Raw genomic sequence first — 14,038 nt, 5'->3', positions numbered from 1 at the left:
AATTAATAAATATAATAATTTGCAAACTGGAATCACCAAATCAGAGTGGCGCAGCGGAAGCGTGGTGGGCCCATAACCCACAGGTCCCAGGATCGAAACCTGGCTCTGATAATCAGAGAGAAAGGCTTCTCTTCCCGCTCTTTTTTATTTATTTATTTATTTTTAATAAATAAATTTGCTTTATTTACCAAAGAAGCTCATACATCATACACCGACCCATTTAAAGCCCAACCCATCATATTTAATGAGATAGGCCCAAAAACGATCCCAGCCACACGTGATTCAATAGATTTCATCTCATCCCTGTACGGAGGCGCTAGGCTGGGGTTAGCTTGGATCGTTCATCGTCACGGCAGCTCCCCCGATGGAGGTGGATTTTCCCTCCGTGCAGGAAATTGTACAAAATAAAGATTACAATTAAAATGTATTTTCTGTGTCAACCATGATATTCGGTACTCCGATGGACCACGATGAATCCAGTCGAGTCCGGTCGAAAATTGTGAAAGACATTACTCTCGCAACTCTGGGTGATAGAACATTAAATGTTACAATTAAAATGTATTGATTTAACCAAAACTACTCATCAAATCAAAGCCTGATTTTTGGTTATTCTATTTTTTTTCTCCCCAAAATCATGAGATAAGTAATATACCTTGTATTTCATCCATAAACCAATTCTTCCTAGTTTTCTATCTCCTAAAGGTTAAATAATTTTGATTGGCTTTAGTCATGTATAACGCGTACCATGGTTATCAAATTTCCCACAATGATCCTATTCCTCTCTCAATAGGCTGGACTATGCTGCAACTTAATCATCGAGAAGACACGCCCACAAACGAAAGATTGACCAAATTAGAGTATCATGCACCGTTAAAACAAAAAAGATTTAATGATTAGAACAGTCGTAAACCATTAATTGTTAAAATTTGCTTATTCATAATGGAAAGATTGATACGAAGGACCGTTTAAGATTTTCCCCATGAGAAGTGAGGCAGATTATCTTTGGGCATAATATATTTCTCCATTGGTAATTTTCCATCTCACTTTAAATTAGGACCTTTGTTTTTTCCTTAGAAAATATTTATTTATTAATAAGGATAAATATTTGCCACCCATTCATTACGACTTCTATTTTCCTTAAAAAATACGTTCTTTCCCCCCTAAAACCACAACAAGGGTTAGTCATTTTTTTTATTACAATAGAATGCTCATAGTTTAGTACAAGAAAATAGAAATAAAATTTAAATAAAGGGGCACAGATATTTTCACTGATGGGAATCGAATCCGGAATCTCTAACAAGGGTTAGTCATTAAAAAAGTACTCTCTCATTTTCTCCACATTTTACTCATTCTTTCCACAATTCTCTCATTCAATGTCTCTTTCACATCTCTCTCATGTAAATTTTTTTCCCTGTACCCTCTCTCTCATAACTTAAATACACCCGTAAAATTACTTTTCTTATTTTTCCAGATTTGTGGTATTATTTGCAATGATTATGGTTATAAATATTCACACGTAGTGCATGTGCAATTCAGTTACTCATGAAACAAAAATAATTTATGTAACATCTCATCTAGGTGTACACGATTTCAATATAGAATTATTTCTGATTCCACAAATAGCTTGCACGGGTCATGCTCTAGTCTATATGAGAGAAGAATGAGAGAGAGTACATAGTACATAGTATATAGTACAAGATGTAGGTTACATGTTCGATTACCATCATGGATATACCAGCCATTATACTAATTCCATGCATTTTCCTTATAATCCAAAAAGAGAAAAGAAAGAAGATGGAGTAATACTCCCTTTCTAATATTGTCCATAATGAAATAACTATATTAATTAACAACTATTGATTATGACCATGGGGAAGTTGAGAGTAAATAAGTGATTTCGATTGTCTTTTAACCACTCCCACTTTCTATACTCCCCTCTCTCTCATCTCCTCTCACAGTTATTCTCTACTCTTCCTTTTCTCTCGCATCTCACCATTTCTTTACTTTTCAATTAATTTCATTTATTAATCATCACAAATAACTCATACACATTTTAAAATCTCTAAAAAAAAAATTATATTTCTTAGGATGGGGCGGGGCTGAGCTGACATGAGTTAAGGAATTGCCTGGACAGGACACAAAAAGATATGACAAATCATGCATAGCACGGGTACACTACTTGTGTATATAAAAAGAAAAAGCAGGTTTTCAATTATTTCCGACTTTTCACTTTGTATCTTCAGAAAACATGATATTTTATTTCGATGCCCAATTTATTTATCCGGTGCCACGGCCACCATTTGGTAAAATTTTTCGTTACTTACACTTTTATGTTTTGGGTGAATTACACTTATCTGGAGGTTGGTCTAAATGACGCTCACCCTTATTTTTGTGAAAAACTGACACTTAGCTCATTTGACCTTTGTTGACTAATTTCCGTTAGTTCGCCATTAATTATTAAACCACTTTGATAATTATAGTTAAGTAACTGACTGAATAATTAAGAAACTAAAAAAATAAAAATAATATAAAAATGAAATAAAAATAAAAATAAAAAAAGTAAGAAGAAAATTTTGGGGCTGTGTAATGTGATGATTCACCATGATTTCAATAAAAGAATCTATTATTATTATACGTGAGAAGGACGTTGGTTTATCTGACTTTCTTTCTCCCAATTATATACCCAAAAAAATAATAAAATTAGTTAATAACCATTAAGGGGTGGGGCCCCGCTAGCGGCCACCACCCCTCTCGTCGGGGTCGCCTACAACCTCATTAGTTGTCGGCGACCCCACCACATGGGGGCGGCTGGCAGCAAGGCCCTCTCGCCTTTGTCCAGCTCTCTGTAGGCTTGCACCAGCGTTATTATTATTATTTTTGGATGGAAAAAGTAATGGTTTTGATTGAAAATTAACAGAATGATTAAAAATTAACACCATACGAGAAGGTTGAGAATGAGATACAATCCAAAAAAAAAGTTTAGGATGAAAATAATTGAAAGGCTAAACGTTGAGGACCGAAAGCGAACTTTTCCAAAAAAAAAAAAAGGGAAAATCCTAAAGGAGGGAGAGATCAAATACGAGGGTCCACTCCACTAGAAAACCGGCCAATTTTCCCCAAATTTTTTTCCTCTGCAGTTAACTGATGATATCAGTCATTCAGTTGCCGGAAATGGTGGGGGCGGCGGTTTCCTTCCGTTTATTAACACCCACTTACCTGCCAACTGAAAACACACACATACATAGACAGTTACTGTCAATTGTCTTCTATCTCAGTCTGCTCTCTCACCCTCAGCTTCAGCTGCCGCCCTTCCCTAAGCTGACTTCTGATCAGCTCGTAGCTCCTTCCATCTCTTGCTACCGAAGCGATACCCGCCTCCATTACTGGACGTACGCAAGCGCCATCCACAACTTCATTTACTTTTCCTTCTTAGTATGTTATACGTTGCTTAAATACTTTCCGTGCATTTGTACAGTCAGCATAAAGCTATAACTAGCTAATTTTATGTCAATAAGTTCGTACTCGATGTTGAACTGGCCAGCAGTGCCCGACCAGTACCATGGGATCGTCACGAGTTCACAGCCAGTTGTAGAAGCCCCTCCTCAGCTTCTTATGTCCACCGCCTTCCCCTGTTACGGCAATGTCGACAAGGCCACAGCCTTCTGTCCGTACTGTGGTCTTAACAATAACTGGTGCAATGAGGTGGTTGTGAAGGCTGATCCATTGTTTTTCAACAAGGGCTACTGTTATAATTATATTAATGATGATATGGTTGAGCTGGCCGATGATCACTGTGGCCTCTCTTACCCGAGAATTGCAATCACTATAACACCCACGGCCACGGTGATCTGCTCGGTCCAACATCAGGCAGCTACTCTCAAGTTAATTATCATCATATTCAGGTTCAGCAGCAGCAACTGTTATCTGGACCTGGACGTCTCAGCCTTTATGACAATGATACGGTCAATGCCGATCAGTTCTACCATTGTCGAGTACCACCTGATCAGCCTCCAAACCGCGATAAGCCGTGCTGCTTTGATCTTCCTGATCTGTTGTTCCCCCAGGGTAATATGTACCCAGCAGTCCAACCTCCTGTGCTGCATTCTAATGGGGTATCGTGTAAGCCAGTTACCATTGTAGAGCCAGATGTGGAGCGAAGCAAGCCTAGGCTGAGGAGGGTGTCGGCACAGAGCCTGGCAGCCCGGGAGAGGCAGAAAAGAATAGCGGACAAGACGCACGAGCTAGGGAAGCTCATTCCCGGTGGGACTAAGATGAACACCGCTGGGATGCTCCAGTCTGCTTTCAACTATGTCAAATTCCTGCAGTCTCAAGTCCACATTCTCCAACTCTTGGCTTCTTTTGACCCCTGCCAGGTAGCTATCACAACCAATTCGCGTATTCAGTGTCATTTCCGATCCGAAGCTAATTCCAATCTGATCGGCTTCTCTCATCTGTTTGATCTCTTTTCATTACTGCTAGGTGCAGGAAAATGATCCTGTTGAGGAAGTGGACAAGGAGAAGCTAGGACGGCCGGCTAATGTGCTCGGGGTGGTCGCCTCAGTTCAAGAGAAGCTGTATAAGGAGGGTAGCTGCATTATTCCCCCATCTCTAGCCGAAAGCCTTATCCATCACCATCCCCGTCTGCAGAACCTCCTGCAGCTCCTCTAAATCATTTTGCATTATGGGCATTCATTTTTTTTTTGGGGTATTATTTCAGGTTTTTTAATTTTCTTTTTCCTTCTTGTATAGCTGTATTAGACAGTCTCAGTTAATCACTGTGGTTGTACGTACTTCTAGTCTTCTAGAGGGACTAAGCCGATGGAATGATAAATTGCCAAATTAGGTCATTATATTTGTACTTTTCCTCTTTGCGCCAAACATTTGCCCCCCTTTTTCTGTTCTTTTTTTCGATGTCTACCTTTATATCCAAAAGTCTAACGGATACCGACTAATCCAACTCGAGCCGGGTAAGCCTATTAAAGGATATAGCCCTTACAACTAGGGATTTTCTCTAATACTAAAGAGAACGAACGCTGAATCGTTTGAACCAATACTTTTTTTTTTCCCTTTTGGAAAACTTTACTTTTTATCCGGTACCTTTAGCTACTTTTTTTTCTTTTGTTTTCATCCACTCCTTCAATAATTTTTCTATTTTAGTCCTATACGGTTTAGTATTTATTTGTTTCCGTCATTTCGAAACTTCTTCCTTCATTTTGGCTGAGCTGTCAAAAAAATATGGGTCCACATTACAATTAACTAGTCTTCTATCCCGTGTGTTGCATAGGTTTATTATTGCATACCTCATATCATTTTTATGGAAATTACTCACATTTTTAACAAAATATTTCTTATTAATAAAAACAATGATTAATTTGAATTTAAAACAATAACTTTCAATAATTTTAGAATAAATATAAATAATACGATAATAATATAGAAACTGATTGTCTTATTCGATATGAATTATATTTCTATTTAATCATTAATATATTACAACGATTTATCATGGATTCGTTCATGCATTTACTAATTTTCAATTTTATTTTTGCTCTAAAATTATTATTTTGCAGACTTTTAATTTCCAAATGTTAGTTGTGTATTTTAAATTTATGAATAAAACGAAATTAATAATTTTATTTTCAAATGACCTTAGTATCTATTGAGGTCGGAAAAATCCGATCATGATCATAGGCCACGAGTCTCAAGTGTCCACGAGCAACTTGCAAAAAAGGGAAGAACGAGAAAGAATCCTGATTTTCCTCTCTGATACTTAAATGAGAGACTGCTCAGAAAGAGTAAAAAGAATTGAATCTAGACTTTAGAGGTACCTGGATGAGTATTTATAAAGACTGTATTGGGATATTGTAATCGATTTGGTGCATCGAGATGGGCCTAGAATAATAAGTTCGGCCGGCAAGTCGGGCCAATTTTCGAGGCCCTCACAGTATCAGTAAATTAGCTTGCCCATGATAATATTTCTTTAAGACTACAATAATAATGAATTAATTGTTTCTTTTAGCGTGCTATCTATTGAAAACCCTATCGTTATCACAAAATTATATAATTTATTTAGATTTTTGAAAAATAAATTTTCTTTTAAGTCATTTATTTAATTACTTAATCTATTGATAATTTGAACAATATTAATTAAAATTTGTTATATTTATGAGATTATGCATTGTCATTTATATAAAATAATTTTTAGCTCTATATATATCTAAATATAATATTCTATCTGGAATTGATTTCAACATTTATTGTCACTTAGTAATAATTTTTTAAATTATATTAGTTCGAAAGAGTTTGGTCTTGCATAAATTAAATAGTTTATTTTACTATATATAGAGTGTGAAAATGTGCATACGATAATTAATAATATAATTTTGTAGTTATATAAGTAACTTAAAAATATATATCGTATCTTGGACGTCTATTATATCGAATATAATGCTTAAAGTAATAGAAAAATATAAACTATTTTGAATTATTCGATAATTATATAACATGAGAAAGTTTAACAATAATTATTTATCAATAAAGCAAATTTACGATTCTAGCCCCATTAAATATAACCCTATTAATTGCTTTTAGCAGTCAATTTTACTTATATATAATATAATTTGTCACATGAATTATTGCATCTTATTTGAACCAAAATGAAAAATTTCTGATGTGAACACCACCAGCATCGTTGTTCTTAGCTCCTAAATTTCGTAATGCCTCAAATTGAAAAACAGAGCAAAAACTGAGAATATCTAAAATAAATTGAACCCTTGGATGGCTGATAATATTTATTAATCATTAAATAGTATATATTTACAAAAAGCAGGATCGATCATAAGCAATTAGTTTGTATGTAAGTTGTGTCGTTGCTATGTCTGTATGTACTTGAATCATTTGCTTGTATCGAAAGACCCTGAGTTTCTTGCTACTTAATACATTCTGTCGATGTAATGTGACAAGCATTAGCATGATCTGCATTAAGATAACAAGTCTCGGGGTTGCGTCCGCAGGTTCATAGTCTGACATATCCCAGCAATGCTTCAAACTCGAGATACTGCATAGCATGGATGTTTTAGGTCATTAGTGGAACCAACGTACTGATCATTATCAACTCGCATTTTCCTCATATCTACCGTAAAATATGCTCGAAAGAACCAAAAGAGTTCTTTCTAACAGAGAGTTCGAATCGTATTCGCAATAAATACAACTGGTTTCCGTATATCCGCAAACTCCTAACACGTTTTCACTTCATAATCCCCATGGATTTATAGCTGACTAAGAAAAGACTCTGAATTCAGAAGTCGAGCGATTCATATTCCTTTCGAGAGGTGGAAGCCCTTAATCTCTGGCACGGACTGCGAGTAGTAACAAAATCAACTATAGAATACTCTATCCTGGTTATCATCGACACTGTCCGTGGGTATCACCAAATTCAATCAAATGCATGCTCTGTCTCGGACAACCTTCTATCGGTACTGTCCACGGGTATCACTAAAAAGCAAGAGTCGGGGCATCACCAACCCTTTCCACAGGAATCCTCGAAAGGACCCGACCTAATCTTGTATCACACATACACACACAGATATAAATATGCTTGTGTATGAATTTACCGAGTCAGTGTGTTGTTAAAAAGAAAGGGGGGTACCGGAGGGAATTATACATTAGATCTCCCTACAGATTGGATCAGTTGTCCAAAACTAGAGCAACAGTGGTGCGACTCATGACAGATTAAAATAGTCCTTGTTCCAAATGAGAAAGGGGTGTAATGCATGACACGGGCCTTTGCACGGAATAGGTTTCAAGTTTAATTCTTGCGGGTGGGCTTTTACGTTTCCATATATTTTCATTCCATTTATTCCTTGTCTTGGTTTGCACACCATCCTCGTATCTGAAAAACATTAAAAAAAAAAAGTGTAAAAATTCCAAGCACCACTTTTGGGGAATGCAAGCAGGGGAAAGAGTTGCAGAATGTCTTCGAACAGTACAAAGACTTCCAGAGAAGAAAAGGTATCGCTTGCTAATGGAAGTTGCCAGCAGTTTTGCTTAATCCTCAGTTCCATTTTTTTTTCCTTTTGATTTCTCAGAGTTCAATTCCATCCTGCCGGCATACAAACAGTATACCCTTTTGCGATCCACGCTCCCTTCTTTCTTTGGGACAATATAGTGGACAAGGTATATATGGACTTCCTCCTTTTTTTGTTTTTTTTCATATAAATAAGTGGTTTGAATTAGAGTTAAGATCTTCGATACGTATTTGTAGGCATTCACTTCAACTGCAGCAATATGCTTCATTTGATCTGAACCCAACTGAGCTGATCATCAAGAGCTAGCGGGTTCTCCCCTGCCGATCGAGATTATTCAGTCCTCGTTGACACTCTCCAACCACAAGTGCAACTCTGGTAGCTGCATTTTCTTCATCCTTCCTGCATAGGGCATGGCAGAATCAATACTTGAAGGCTTCGCACAAGATTTACTGAAAAAGGTAATCTCCCTGGTTGTCAGTAGAGCCTCCTTGGCTTGGGGCGTCAAGGATGAGCTCCGCAAACTTGAAAGAACTCTCACCAAGATCAGAGCAGTCATTGCAGATGCTGAGAAGCGGCAGTCCCGCGAGCAGAGAATTCAAGTCTGGCTAGAGGATCTTAAAGATATCTTGTATGACTCCGAAAATGTTCTGGATGAATTTGAGTGTGAAGAACAGCGAAAGCAAGTCATTAAGCAAGGGAAAGTGCTCGGAAAGAGACGTCGATTCTTTTCCTGCTCCAATCCACTTGCCTTCCGTCTTAAGATGGGCCTTAAGATCAAGGAGATAAGGACGAGATTGGATGAGATTAACAAAGAGAAGGATGCCTTCAATCTTATTCCGCAGACCAGCTTCAACGGCGGTTCTCGTAGCAGATGGCGTGAAACTCATTCACATGTGAATGTGTCGGAAATCATTGGAAGAGACAGTGATAGGGATGAGATCATCAAGAAACTACTGAGCCCTCCTGCTGACAAGAATCCCTTTATTGTTTCAATTGTTGGAATTGGGGGGATGGGGAAGACTGCTCTGACCAAGTTGTTGTACAACAATGATAGGGTAAAACTTCACTTTGATTCGAGAATCTGGGTGTGTGTATCTGAAGAGTTCGATCTGAAGATTACACTACAAAAGATTATCAAGTCAGCAACAGAGGAGTCAACAACCATTCAGAACATTCATCTTTTAGACCTGGAGCAACTGCAGGCAAAATTGCAAGAGCTCTTGCAAGACAATAAATTTTTGCTTGTACTGGATGATGTATGGAGCAATAATCGGGGTCAATGGAATGAGTTGAGGGATCTTCTTACGGGTGGCACTACAGGTAGCAGTGTAATCGTGACAACTCGCAGCTCGGAAGTTGCATCTGCTGCGGGCTCTCGTTATGAGCACAAGTTAAAAGGGCTTTCACAAGGTGACAGTATCACCATACTCAAGAAGGTTTCAGACTATGGGCAAGGCAGTGTAACGAATCCTGAGCTCCTGGAGATTGCGAGGCAACTTGTCGACAAAAGTGGAGGTGTGCCGCTCGTGGTAAAAGCTCTTGGAGGCTTGCTCCGCTCTAACACCGATATAAGATACTGGAGATATATCCGAGATAAGGGTATGTTGGCTGTGCTCCAAAAGGAGGATGACATCTTACCAATTATCAAACTGAGTTACGATCATTTGACGGCCGATTTGAAGAGATGTTTTGCCTTCTGCTCACTTTTTCCCAAGGATTATCGGTTTCTCAACATTGAGCTAAACCAATACTGGATAGCAAGTGGACTTGTCATATTAAATAATAATCAGAGGCTAGAGGAGCCATGTGATCATTGCATGAAAGAGTTCTTGGCAAGATCCTTCTTCCAAGACGTGGAGGACTGCGGTGCAGTGTACTTTTTTAAAATGCATGATCTGGTACATGATCTTGCATCATCCATCGCCCAGAATGAGTATTCAGTCGCAAAATTTGACACTGCAAGCATTTCGGATAGAGTGCGACATGTGGAGCTCTCTTATAGCTCCAACAACGAAACGGAATGTGTCCCACCATTCTTGAGCCAAGCAAAAAAGTTGCAAACCCTCCTTTGCATGTCAAGTGATTTGGGGATATCAGGGGAGGTTTTGAAAGCATGCATCTCTAACTGTAAGTATCTGCGAGTGCTAGACTTGACTAATTCCACATTTGAGGTGCTGCCCGATAATATTGATTCCTTGAGACATCTCAGACTTGTCGACCTATCTAAAAATCTCAAGATCAAGCGACTTCCCAAATCTATTTGCAACCTGCAGAGCTTGCAATTTTTATATCTTCATGGATGTGAGAGCCTTGAAGAATTGCCAAGAGATATGTGGAAGCTTATCAATCTTCAAGCATTGTCCGTAGCCACGAAACAAAAAAGCTTGAAGGGCAGCGACATAGAGTACTTGAAGTCTCTACAATTTTTCCGGATTGAGGTGTGCAGGAATCTTGAAACATTGTTCGAAGGGATGAATATAGAAAGCCATGCTTCCCTTCGCACGTTTCTAATCAAGGACTGCGATAATCTAACATCCATTCCCATGAGCAGCATAAAATTTCTCACTTCTCTGGAGGTTCTATCTTTTTGGAATTGTGGGAAGCTTGCTTTATCCATGGAGGAGGAGATATTCTCCTCATGCCTACGGACATTGACTTTTTATGGGTTACCAATGATGTTGACCTTTCCCAAATGGGTCCAAGGAGCTGCTAACACATTACAGCGCCTCCATATCGGCAACTGTCTGCTGCTGGAGGAACTGCCCGAATGGCTACATAAGCTCTCGTGCCTGGAAACACTTATAATTGCTGGATGTAATGGCATATCAACCCTACCAGATGGAGTTCAAGATCTTACTGCCCTCAAATGTCTAAGGATTTCTTTTTGTGGTGAGTTGGGTGACAAATGTCGACCGGATGGGCCAGATTGGCACAAGATTGCTCACGTTCCGGATATCGAAATTGATGGTGAAAAGATTGTTCGTTCCTAGTTGAATAGCATTCGCAGGTACGCCAATATCGACATCCTCTTTCTCATATATCAAGCCTATTAAGTGGCAATTTACAATTTCTTATTAGATTGCGCCTGAGATGATAAAAGTGTATTATATACTACGTCTTGAGGAGAATTACATGAATGTTCTTTTTTTCCCTCCTACGTACATGAATTATCTCTACATGTATTTTAACTCAAAAACTTGCTCGGAATAATCTCAGGGTTTGTATTTCGCTCATTTCACCGTCTCCTCCAAGCAACTTCCGTTGATGGTTCTTAGACTCGCTCGTGATAACGCCCTTCCATATTGTCGGTGACGAACGTGGAAGTAGTAGCTTCATCATCATATGTACGTGAACTCTCGTATCCTACTCTATGCCTGCCTTATTAAGAAAACTTGCATGAACTACCATATGTGCTGGGAACTGGTTTATCGGCTTGTATTTGCTATATGCTTGAGATGCTCCTATCCTGTCCATCTGTTCTGTTATATGCTATGTTGGCACCTAGACTATTGGCTTGTATTCAAAGACCCTGAGTTGTTTGTTACATGATATGTTCTGTCAATTTAATGCGACAGACATTTGCACGATCTTTATAAAGATAATACTTCGCCAAGTTGCATTGAGGGGTTCATAGTCTAACACATATGATTAATGATGCTTCAAACTCGAGCAATGAGTGTTCACCCCTCCAAAAAGTGTTCTTTCTAACACATATGATTAAAAATGCTGTATTTATACTTCGCAAATGCAAAACTTTTTCACTTTCTAGTATCCACAGATTCATGGCTGACTACCGAATAAGCGGCAAACTTGGACTGCATCTCTATTAACTCTCTTCCTTGCTTTCCCGTAAAGTCAAGCAATTCATATTCCTCTCAAGAGATGGAAGCCCTCGATCAGAATTGAATTAGAACCCTCCTCATCGCTAAGAGACACCACAGCATCACCTGCAGAACATGGTCCTTAAAACTGTAGTAAGATTGGACTAACTGGGGCAATCATTTTCACAATAGGAGTAGAAACACTGCTTAGTCAGCAACGAGAAGTAATTCTCATAACTAAGAAGAGAATATTTCCCGAACATGTACCGGATAGTACCTTGATTGTCCGATGGAGCCTTGGGAACCTGAGCCTGCTGAGAGAGCCAAGTCTTTTAAACTGCTATAATATCAGTATCATTGCTACATTCAGAATATGCCTTCAAAAGTTCCCCGTATCAGTCGATGTCTCAATGATCGAATTCGTACAAGACATATACAGCAATTTACAGAGTCTACTAGCGACACGTTCCTTAGATTCATCAACAACGATAGTTCTAAGGCTTCCTGTATTGGAAGAGCACCATTGGCTGAGTCAGAATTCCTCAACGAGGCTTGAGCAATGTGATTATCACAGGCACTTCCAGATTAAATTCGTCAGAGGACCCGAACTTTTGGCTCAACTCTTAAAACTTGCTTCATAGGAAAATTTTCGCGCTTGAAACTCAGCAAAAATGGGAAATAGAATACAGGCTTAGCGAAAGAAAAGCATGACCCCACTTGAACTTTCCCAACAACAAGAGTACAGTTTATTGATCCATGATAATATTGTTTTTCATGCTTTCAATAGAGGGGCCATTTCCATGATGAAATCTAATCACGAAAAGTAAATCATATCAGATCAAACTAGCAAACAGAAACCAATCACCACTGAGGCATTTCATCAAACAGTTGGAGCCGTCATGTCCCTGAAGCACCTACAGCTACAGCATACACACTATGGCACTTTCTCAATCACACTTAAAGTCTAAGACATCATCACTCACTAAAGAGTTCCTAAAGTTGTTAGAGATTTTCTAAAAATGTAATGTCAACTTCCCCCTGCAATAACCCGAACGAAGAAGCGTAAAACCAGCAAAATCAATACCTGGGTCAGCTGGGAGAGGGTCGTTCTCCCTGAAAAAAGTTGAAGAAGAAACAAACCGTGGCGACGAGCAAGACGTTGAGTTGAACTTCATTTCTACGTACACAGAGTGAAATACAAGGGGTCTGGGACTGGGAGCGTGATGGGTTCTACTAGATTGGCCGCTGTGATGGGTCTTAAAACGCCTAGGCTAGGCTTGTTATGGCCCATGCCATAAGCTCCGACTCGAGAGCGGAAACTGACCGGAGAGGCTGCACCGGGGGAGGCCGGAGAGAAAAGGAAGAGTGCACCTCGTGTGAATTTTTTCCTGATTTAATATTAACAACTCAGCACAATTAAAAAAAAAAGTTACTAAAGGATTGAAATAGAAAATTAGTGAAAGTAATAGACGAAAATAGAATAAAGTTGAGATAAAGGATGAAAATAGAAAGTAACTAAAGTTATAGGATCAAAAGTACAAATTTTCCTTTTCTTTTTTAGTTAATATGGCCATTCATATATACAAGTAAAATTGATTCATGTAGAAATAACGACCTATCATTCATGAAATAAAATATTTAAAATTGTTAATGTAATTGATTTAATCCTGTTAAAACCATTTTATTATAAGTTAATATATTATCGACTTATTAGAAAAAGTCCAATTTCAAAGAACAAGTGACAAAAAAGTACAATAACGATAATTATTTATTTGAACGTCAATATAAGTTATATTATGGGATTGTTATTATAATGTATAAAATAATAATAATTATAAAAATAAAATACTTAAAATACTTAAAATATGAATATAATATAATGCATACTAACTGAGATTGCTATACAATTTTATAATTACCGTAATTTTAAAATTAGACCAATCTTAAAATTAGTCTAGTTTTAATAATTTATATTGTATAACACCTAAAATAAAATCATTGAAAATATGTGCTCAAAAAATTATAATAGTTGCTATAAGAAATAATATATAAACATGTTGAAATGAACTTATACATTACATTAGCTACTAAAAAATCTAATTGATCATAAGAAGAACTTACACTACAAAGGAACAAAATGATGATCCTGTCAAAGAAAACGCACTATGAAATTAAGCTCATAAATAAAAT

General features: G+C 37.8%; 2 protein-coding genes, 1 long non-coding RNA gene and 1 other non-coding gene across 6 annotated transcripts; 3 read left to right on the top strand and 1 right to left on the bottom strand.

The window, feature by feature from the left end:
- Nucleotides 1-39: 39 nt before the first annotated feature.
- On the top strand, nt 40-111 carry TRNAM-CAU. Its single transcript has one exon. It is a non-coding gene; the product is annotated as a tRNA-Met (tRNA).
- A 3,076-nt stretch (nt 112-3,187) lies between these two features.
- On the top strand, nt 3,188-5,065 carry LOC116215244 (transcription factor bHLH52-like). The gene is made up of 2 exons (XM_031550881.1): nt 3,188-4,373; nt 4,480-5,065. Exons 1-2 carry the CDS (start codon nt 4,071-4,073, stop codon nt 4,666-4,668), a joined length of 492 nt encoding a protein of 163 aa, XP_031406741.1. The 5' UTR covers nt 3,188-4,070; the 3' UTR covers nt 4,669-5,065.
- Nucleotides 5,066-7,815: 2,750 nt separating this feature from the next.
- On the top strand, nt 7,816-11,611 carry LOC116215034 (putative disease resistance protein RGA4). 2 transcript variants are annotated; one of them, XM_031550592.1, is made up of 5 exons: nt 7,819-8,010; nt 8,088-8,175; nt 8,264-8,485; nt 8,580-11,034; nt 11,244-11,611. In XM_031550592.1, the coding sequence occupies exon 4, from the start codon at nt 8,789-8,791 to the stop codon at nt 11,015-11,017; it is 2,229 nt and encodes a 742-aa protein (XP_031406452.1). In that variant the 5' UTR covers nt 7,819-8,010; nt 8,088-8,175; nt 8,264-8,485; nt 8,580-8,788; the 3' UTR covers nt 11,018-11,034; nt 11,244-11,611. The 2 variants fall into 2 exon arrangements, with proteins under 2 accessions (XP_031406451.1, XP_031406452.1); XM_031550591.1 differs by having other exon boundaries at nt 7,816-8,010; nt 8,264-11,034.
- Nucleotides 11,612-11,658: 47 nt separating this feature from the next.
- LOC116215035 lies at nt 11,659-13,251 on the bottom strand. 2 transcript variants are annotated; one of them, XR_004158397.1, is made up of 2 exons: nt 12,126-13,251; nt 11,659-11,974 (listed from the first exon to the last, which is right to left on the bottom strand). It is a non-coding gene; the product is annotated as an uncharacterized LOC116215035 (long non-coding RNA). The 2 variants fall into 2 exon arrangements; XR_004158398.1 differs by having other exon boundaries at nt 11,715-12,016.
- Between the last annotated feature and the right edge of the window lie 787 nt (nt 13,252-14,038).

The sequence above is a fragment of the Punica granatum genome, chromosome 7 (assembly GCF_007655135.1).
Source record: "Punica granatum isolate Tunisia-2019 chromosome 7, ASM765513v2, whole genome shotgun sequence".
Taxonomy (NCBI): domain Eukaryota; kingdom Viridiplantae; phylum Streptophyta; class Magnoliopsida; order Myrtales; family Lythraceae; genus Punica; species Punica granatum.
Note: the sequence above shows the minus strand (reverse complement) of the source record. Positions and strands in the feature narration are given on the sequence as shown.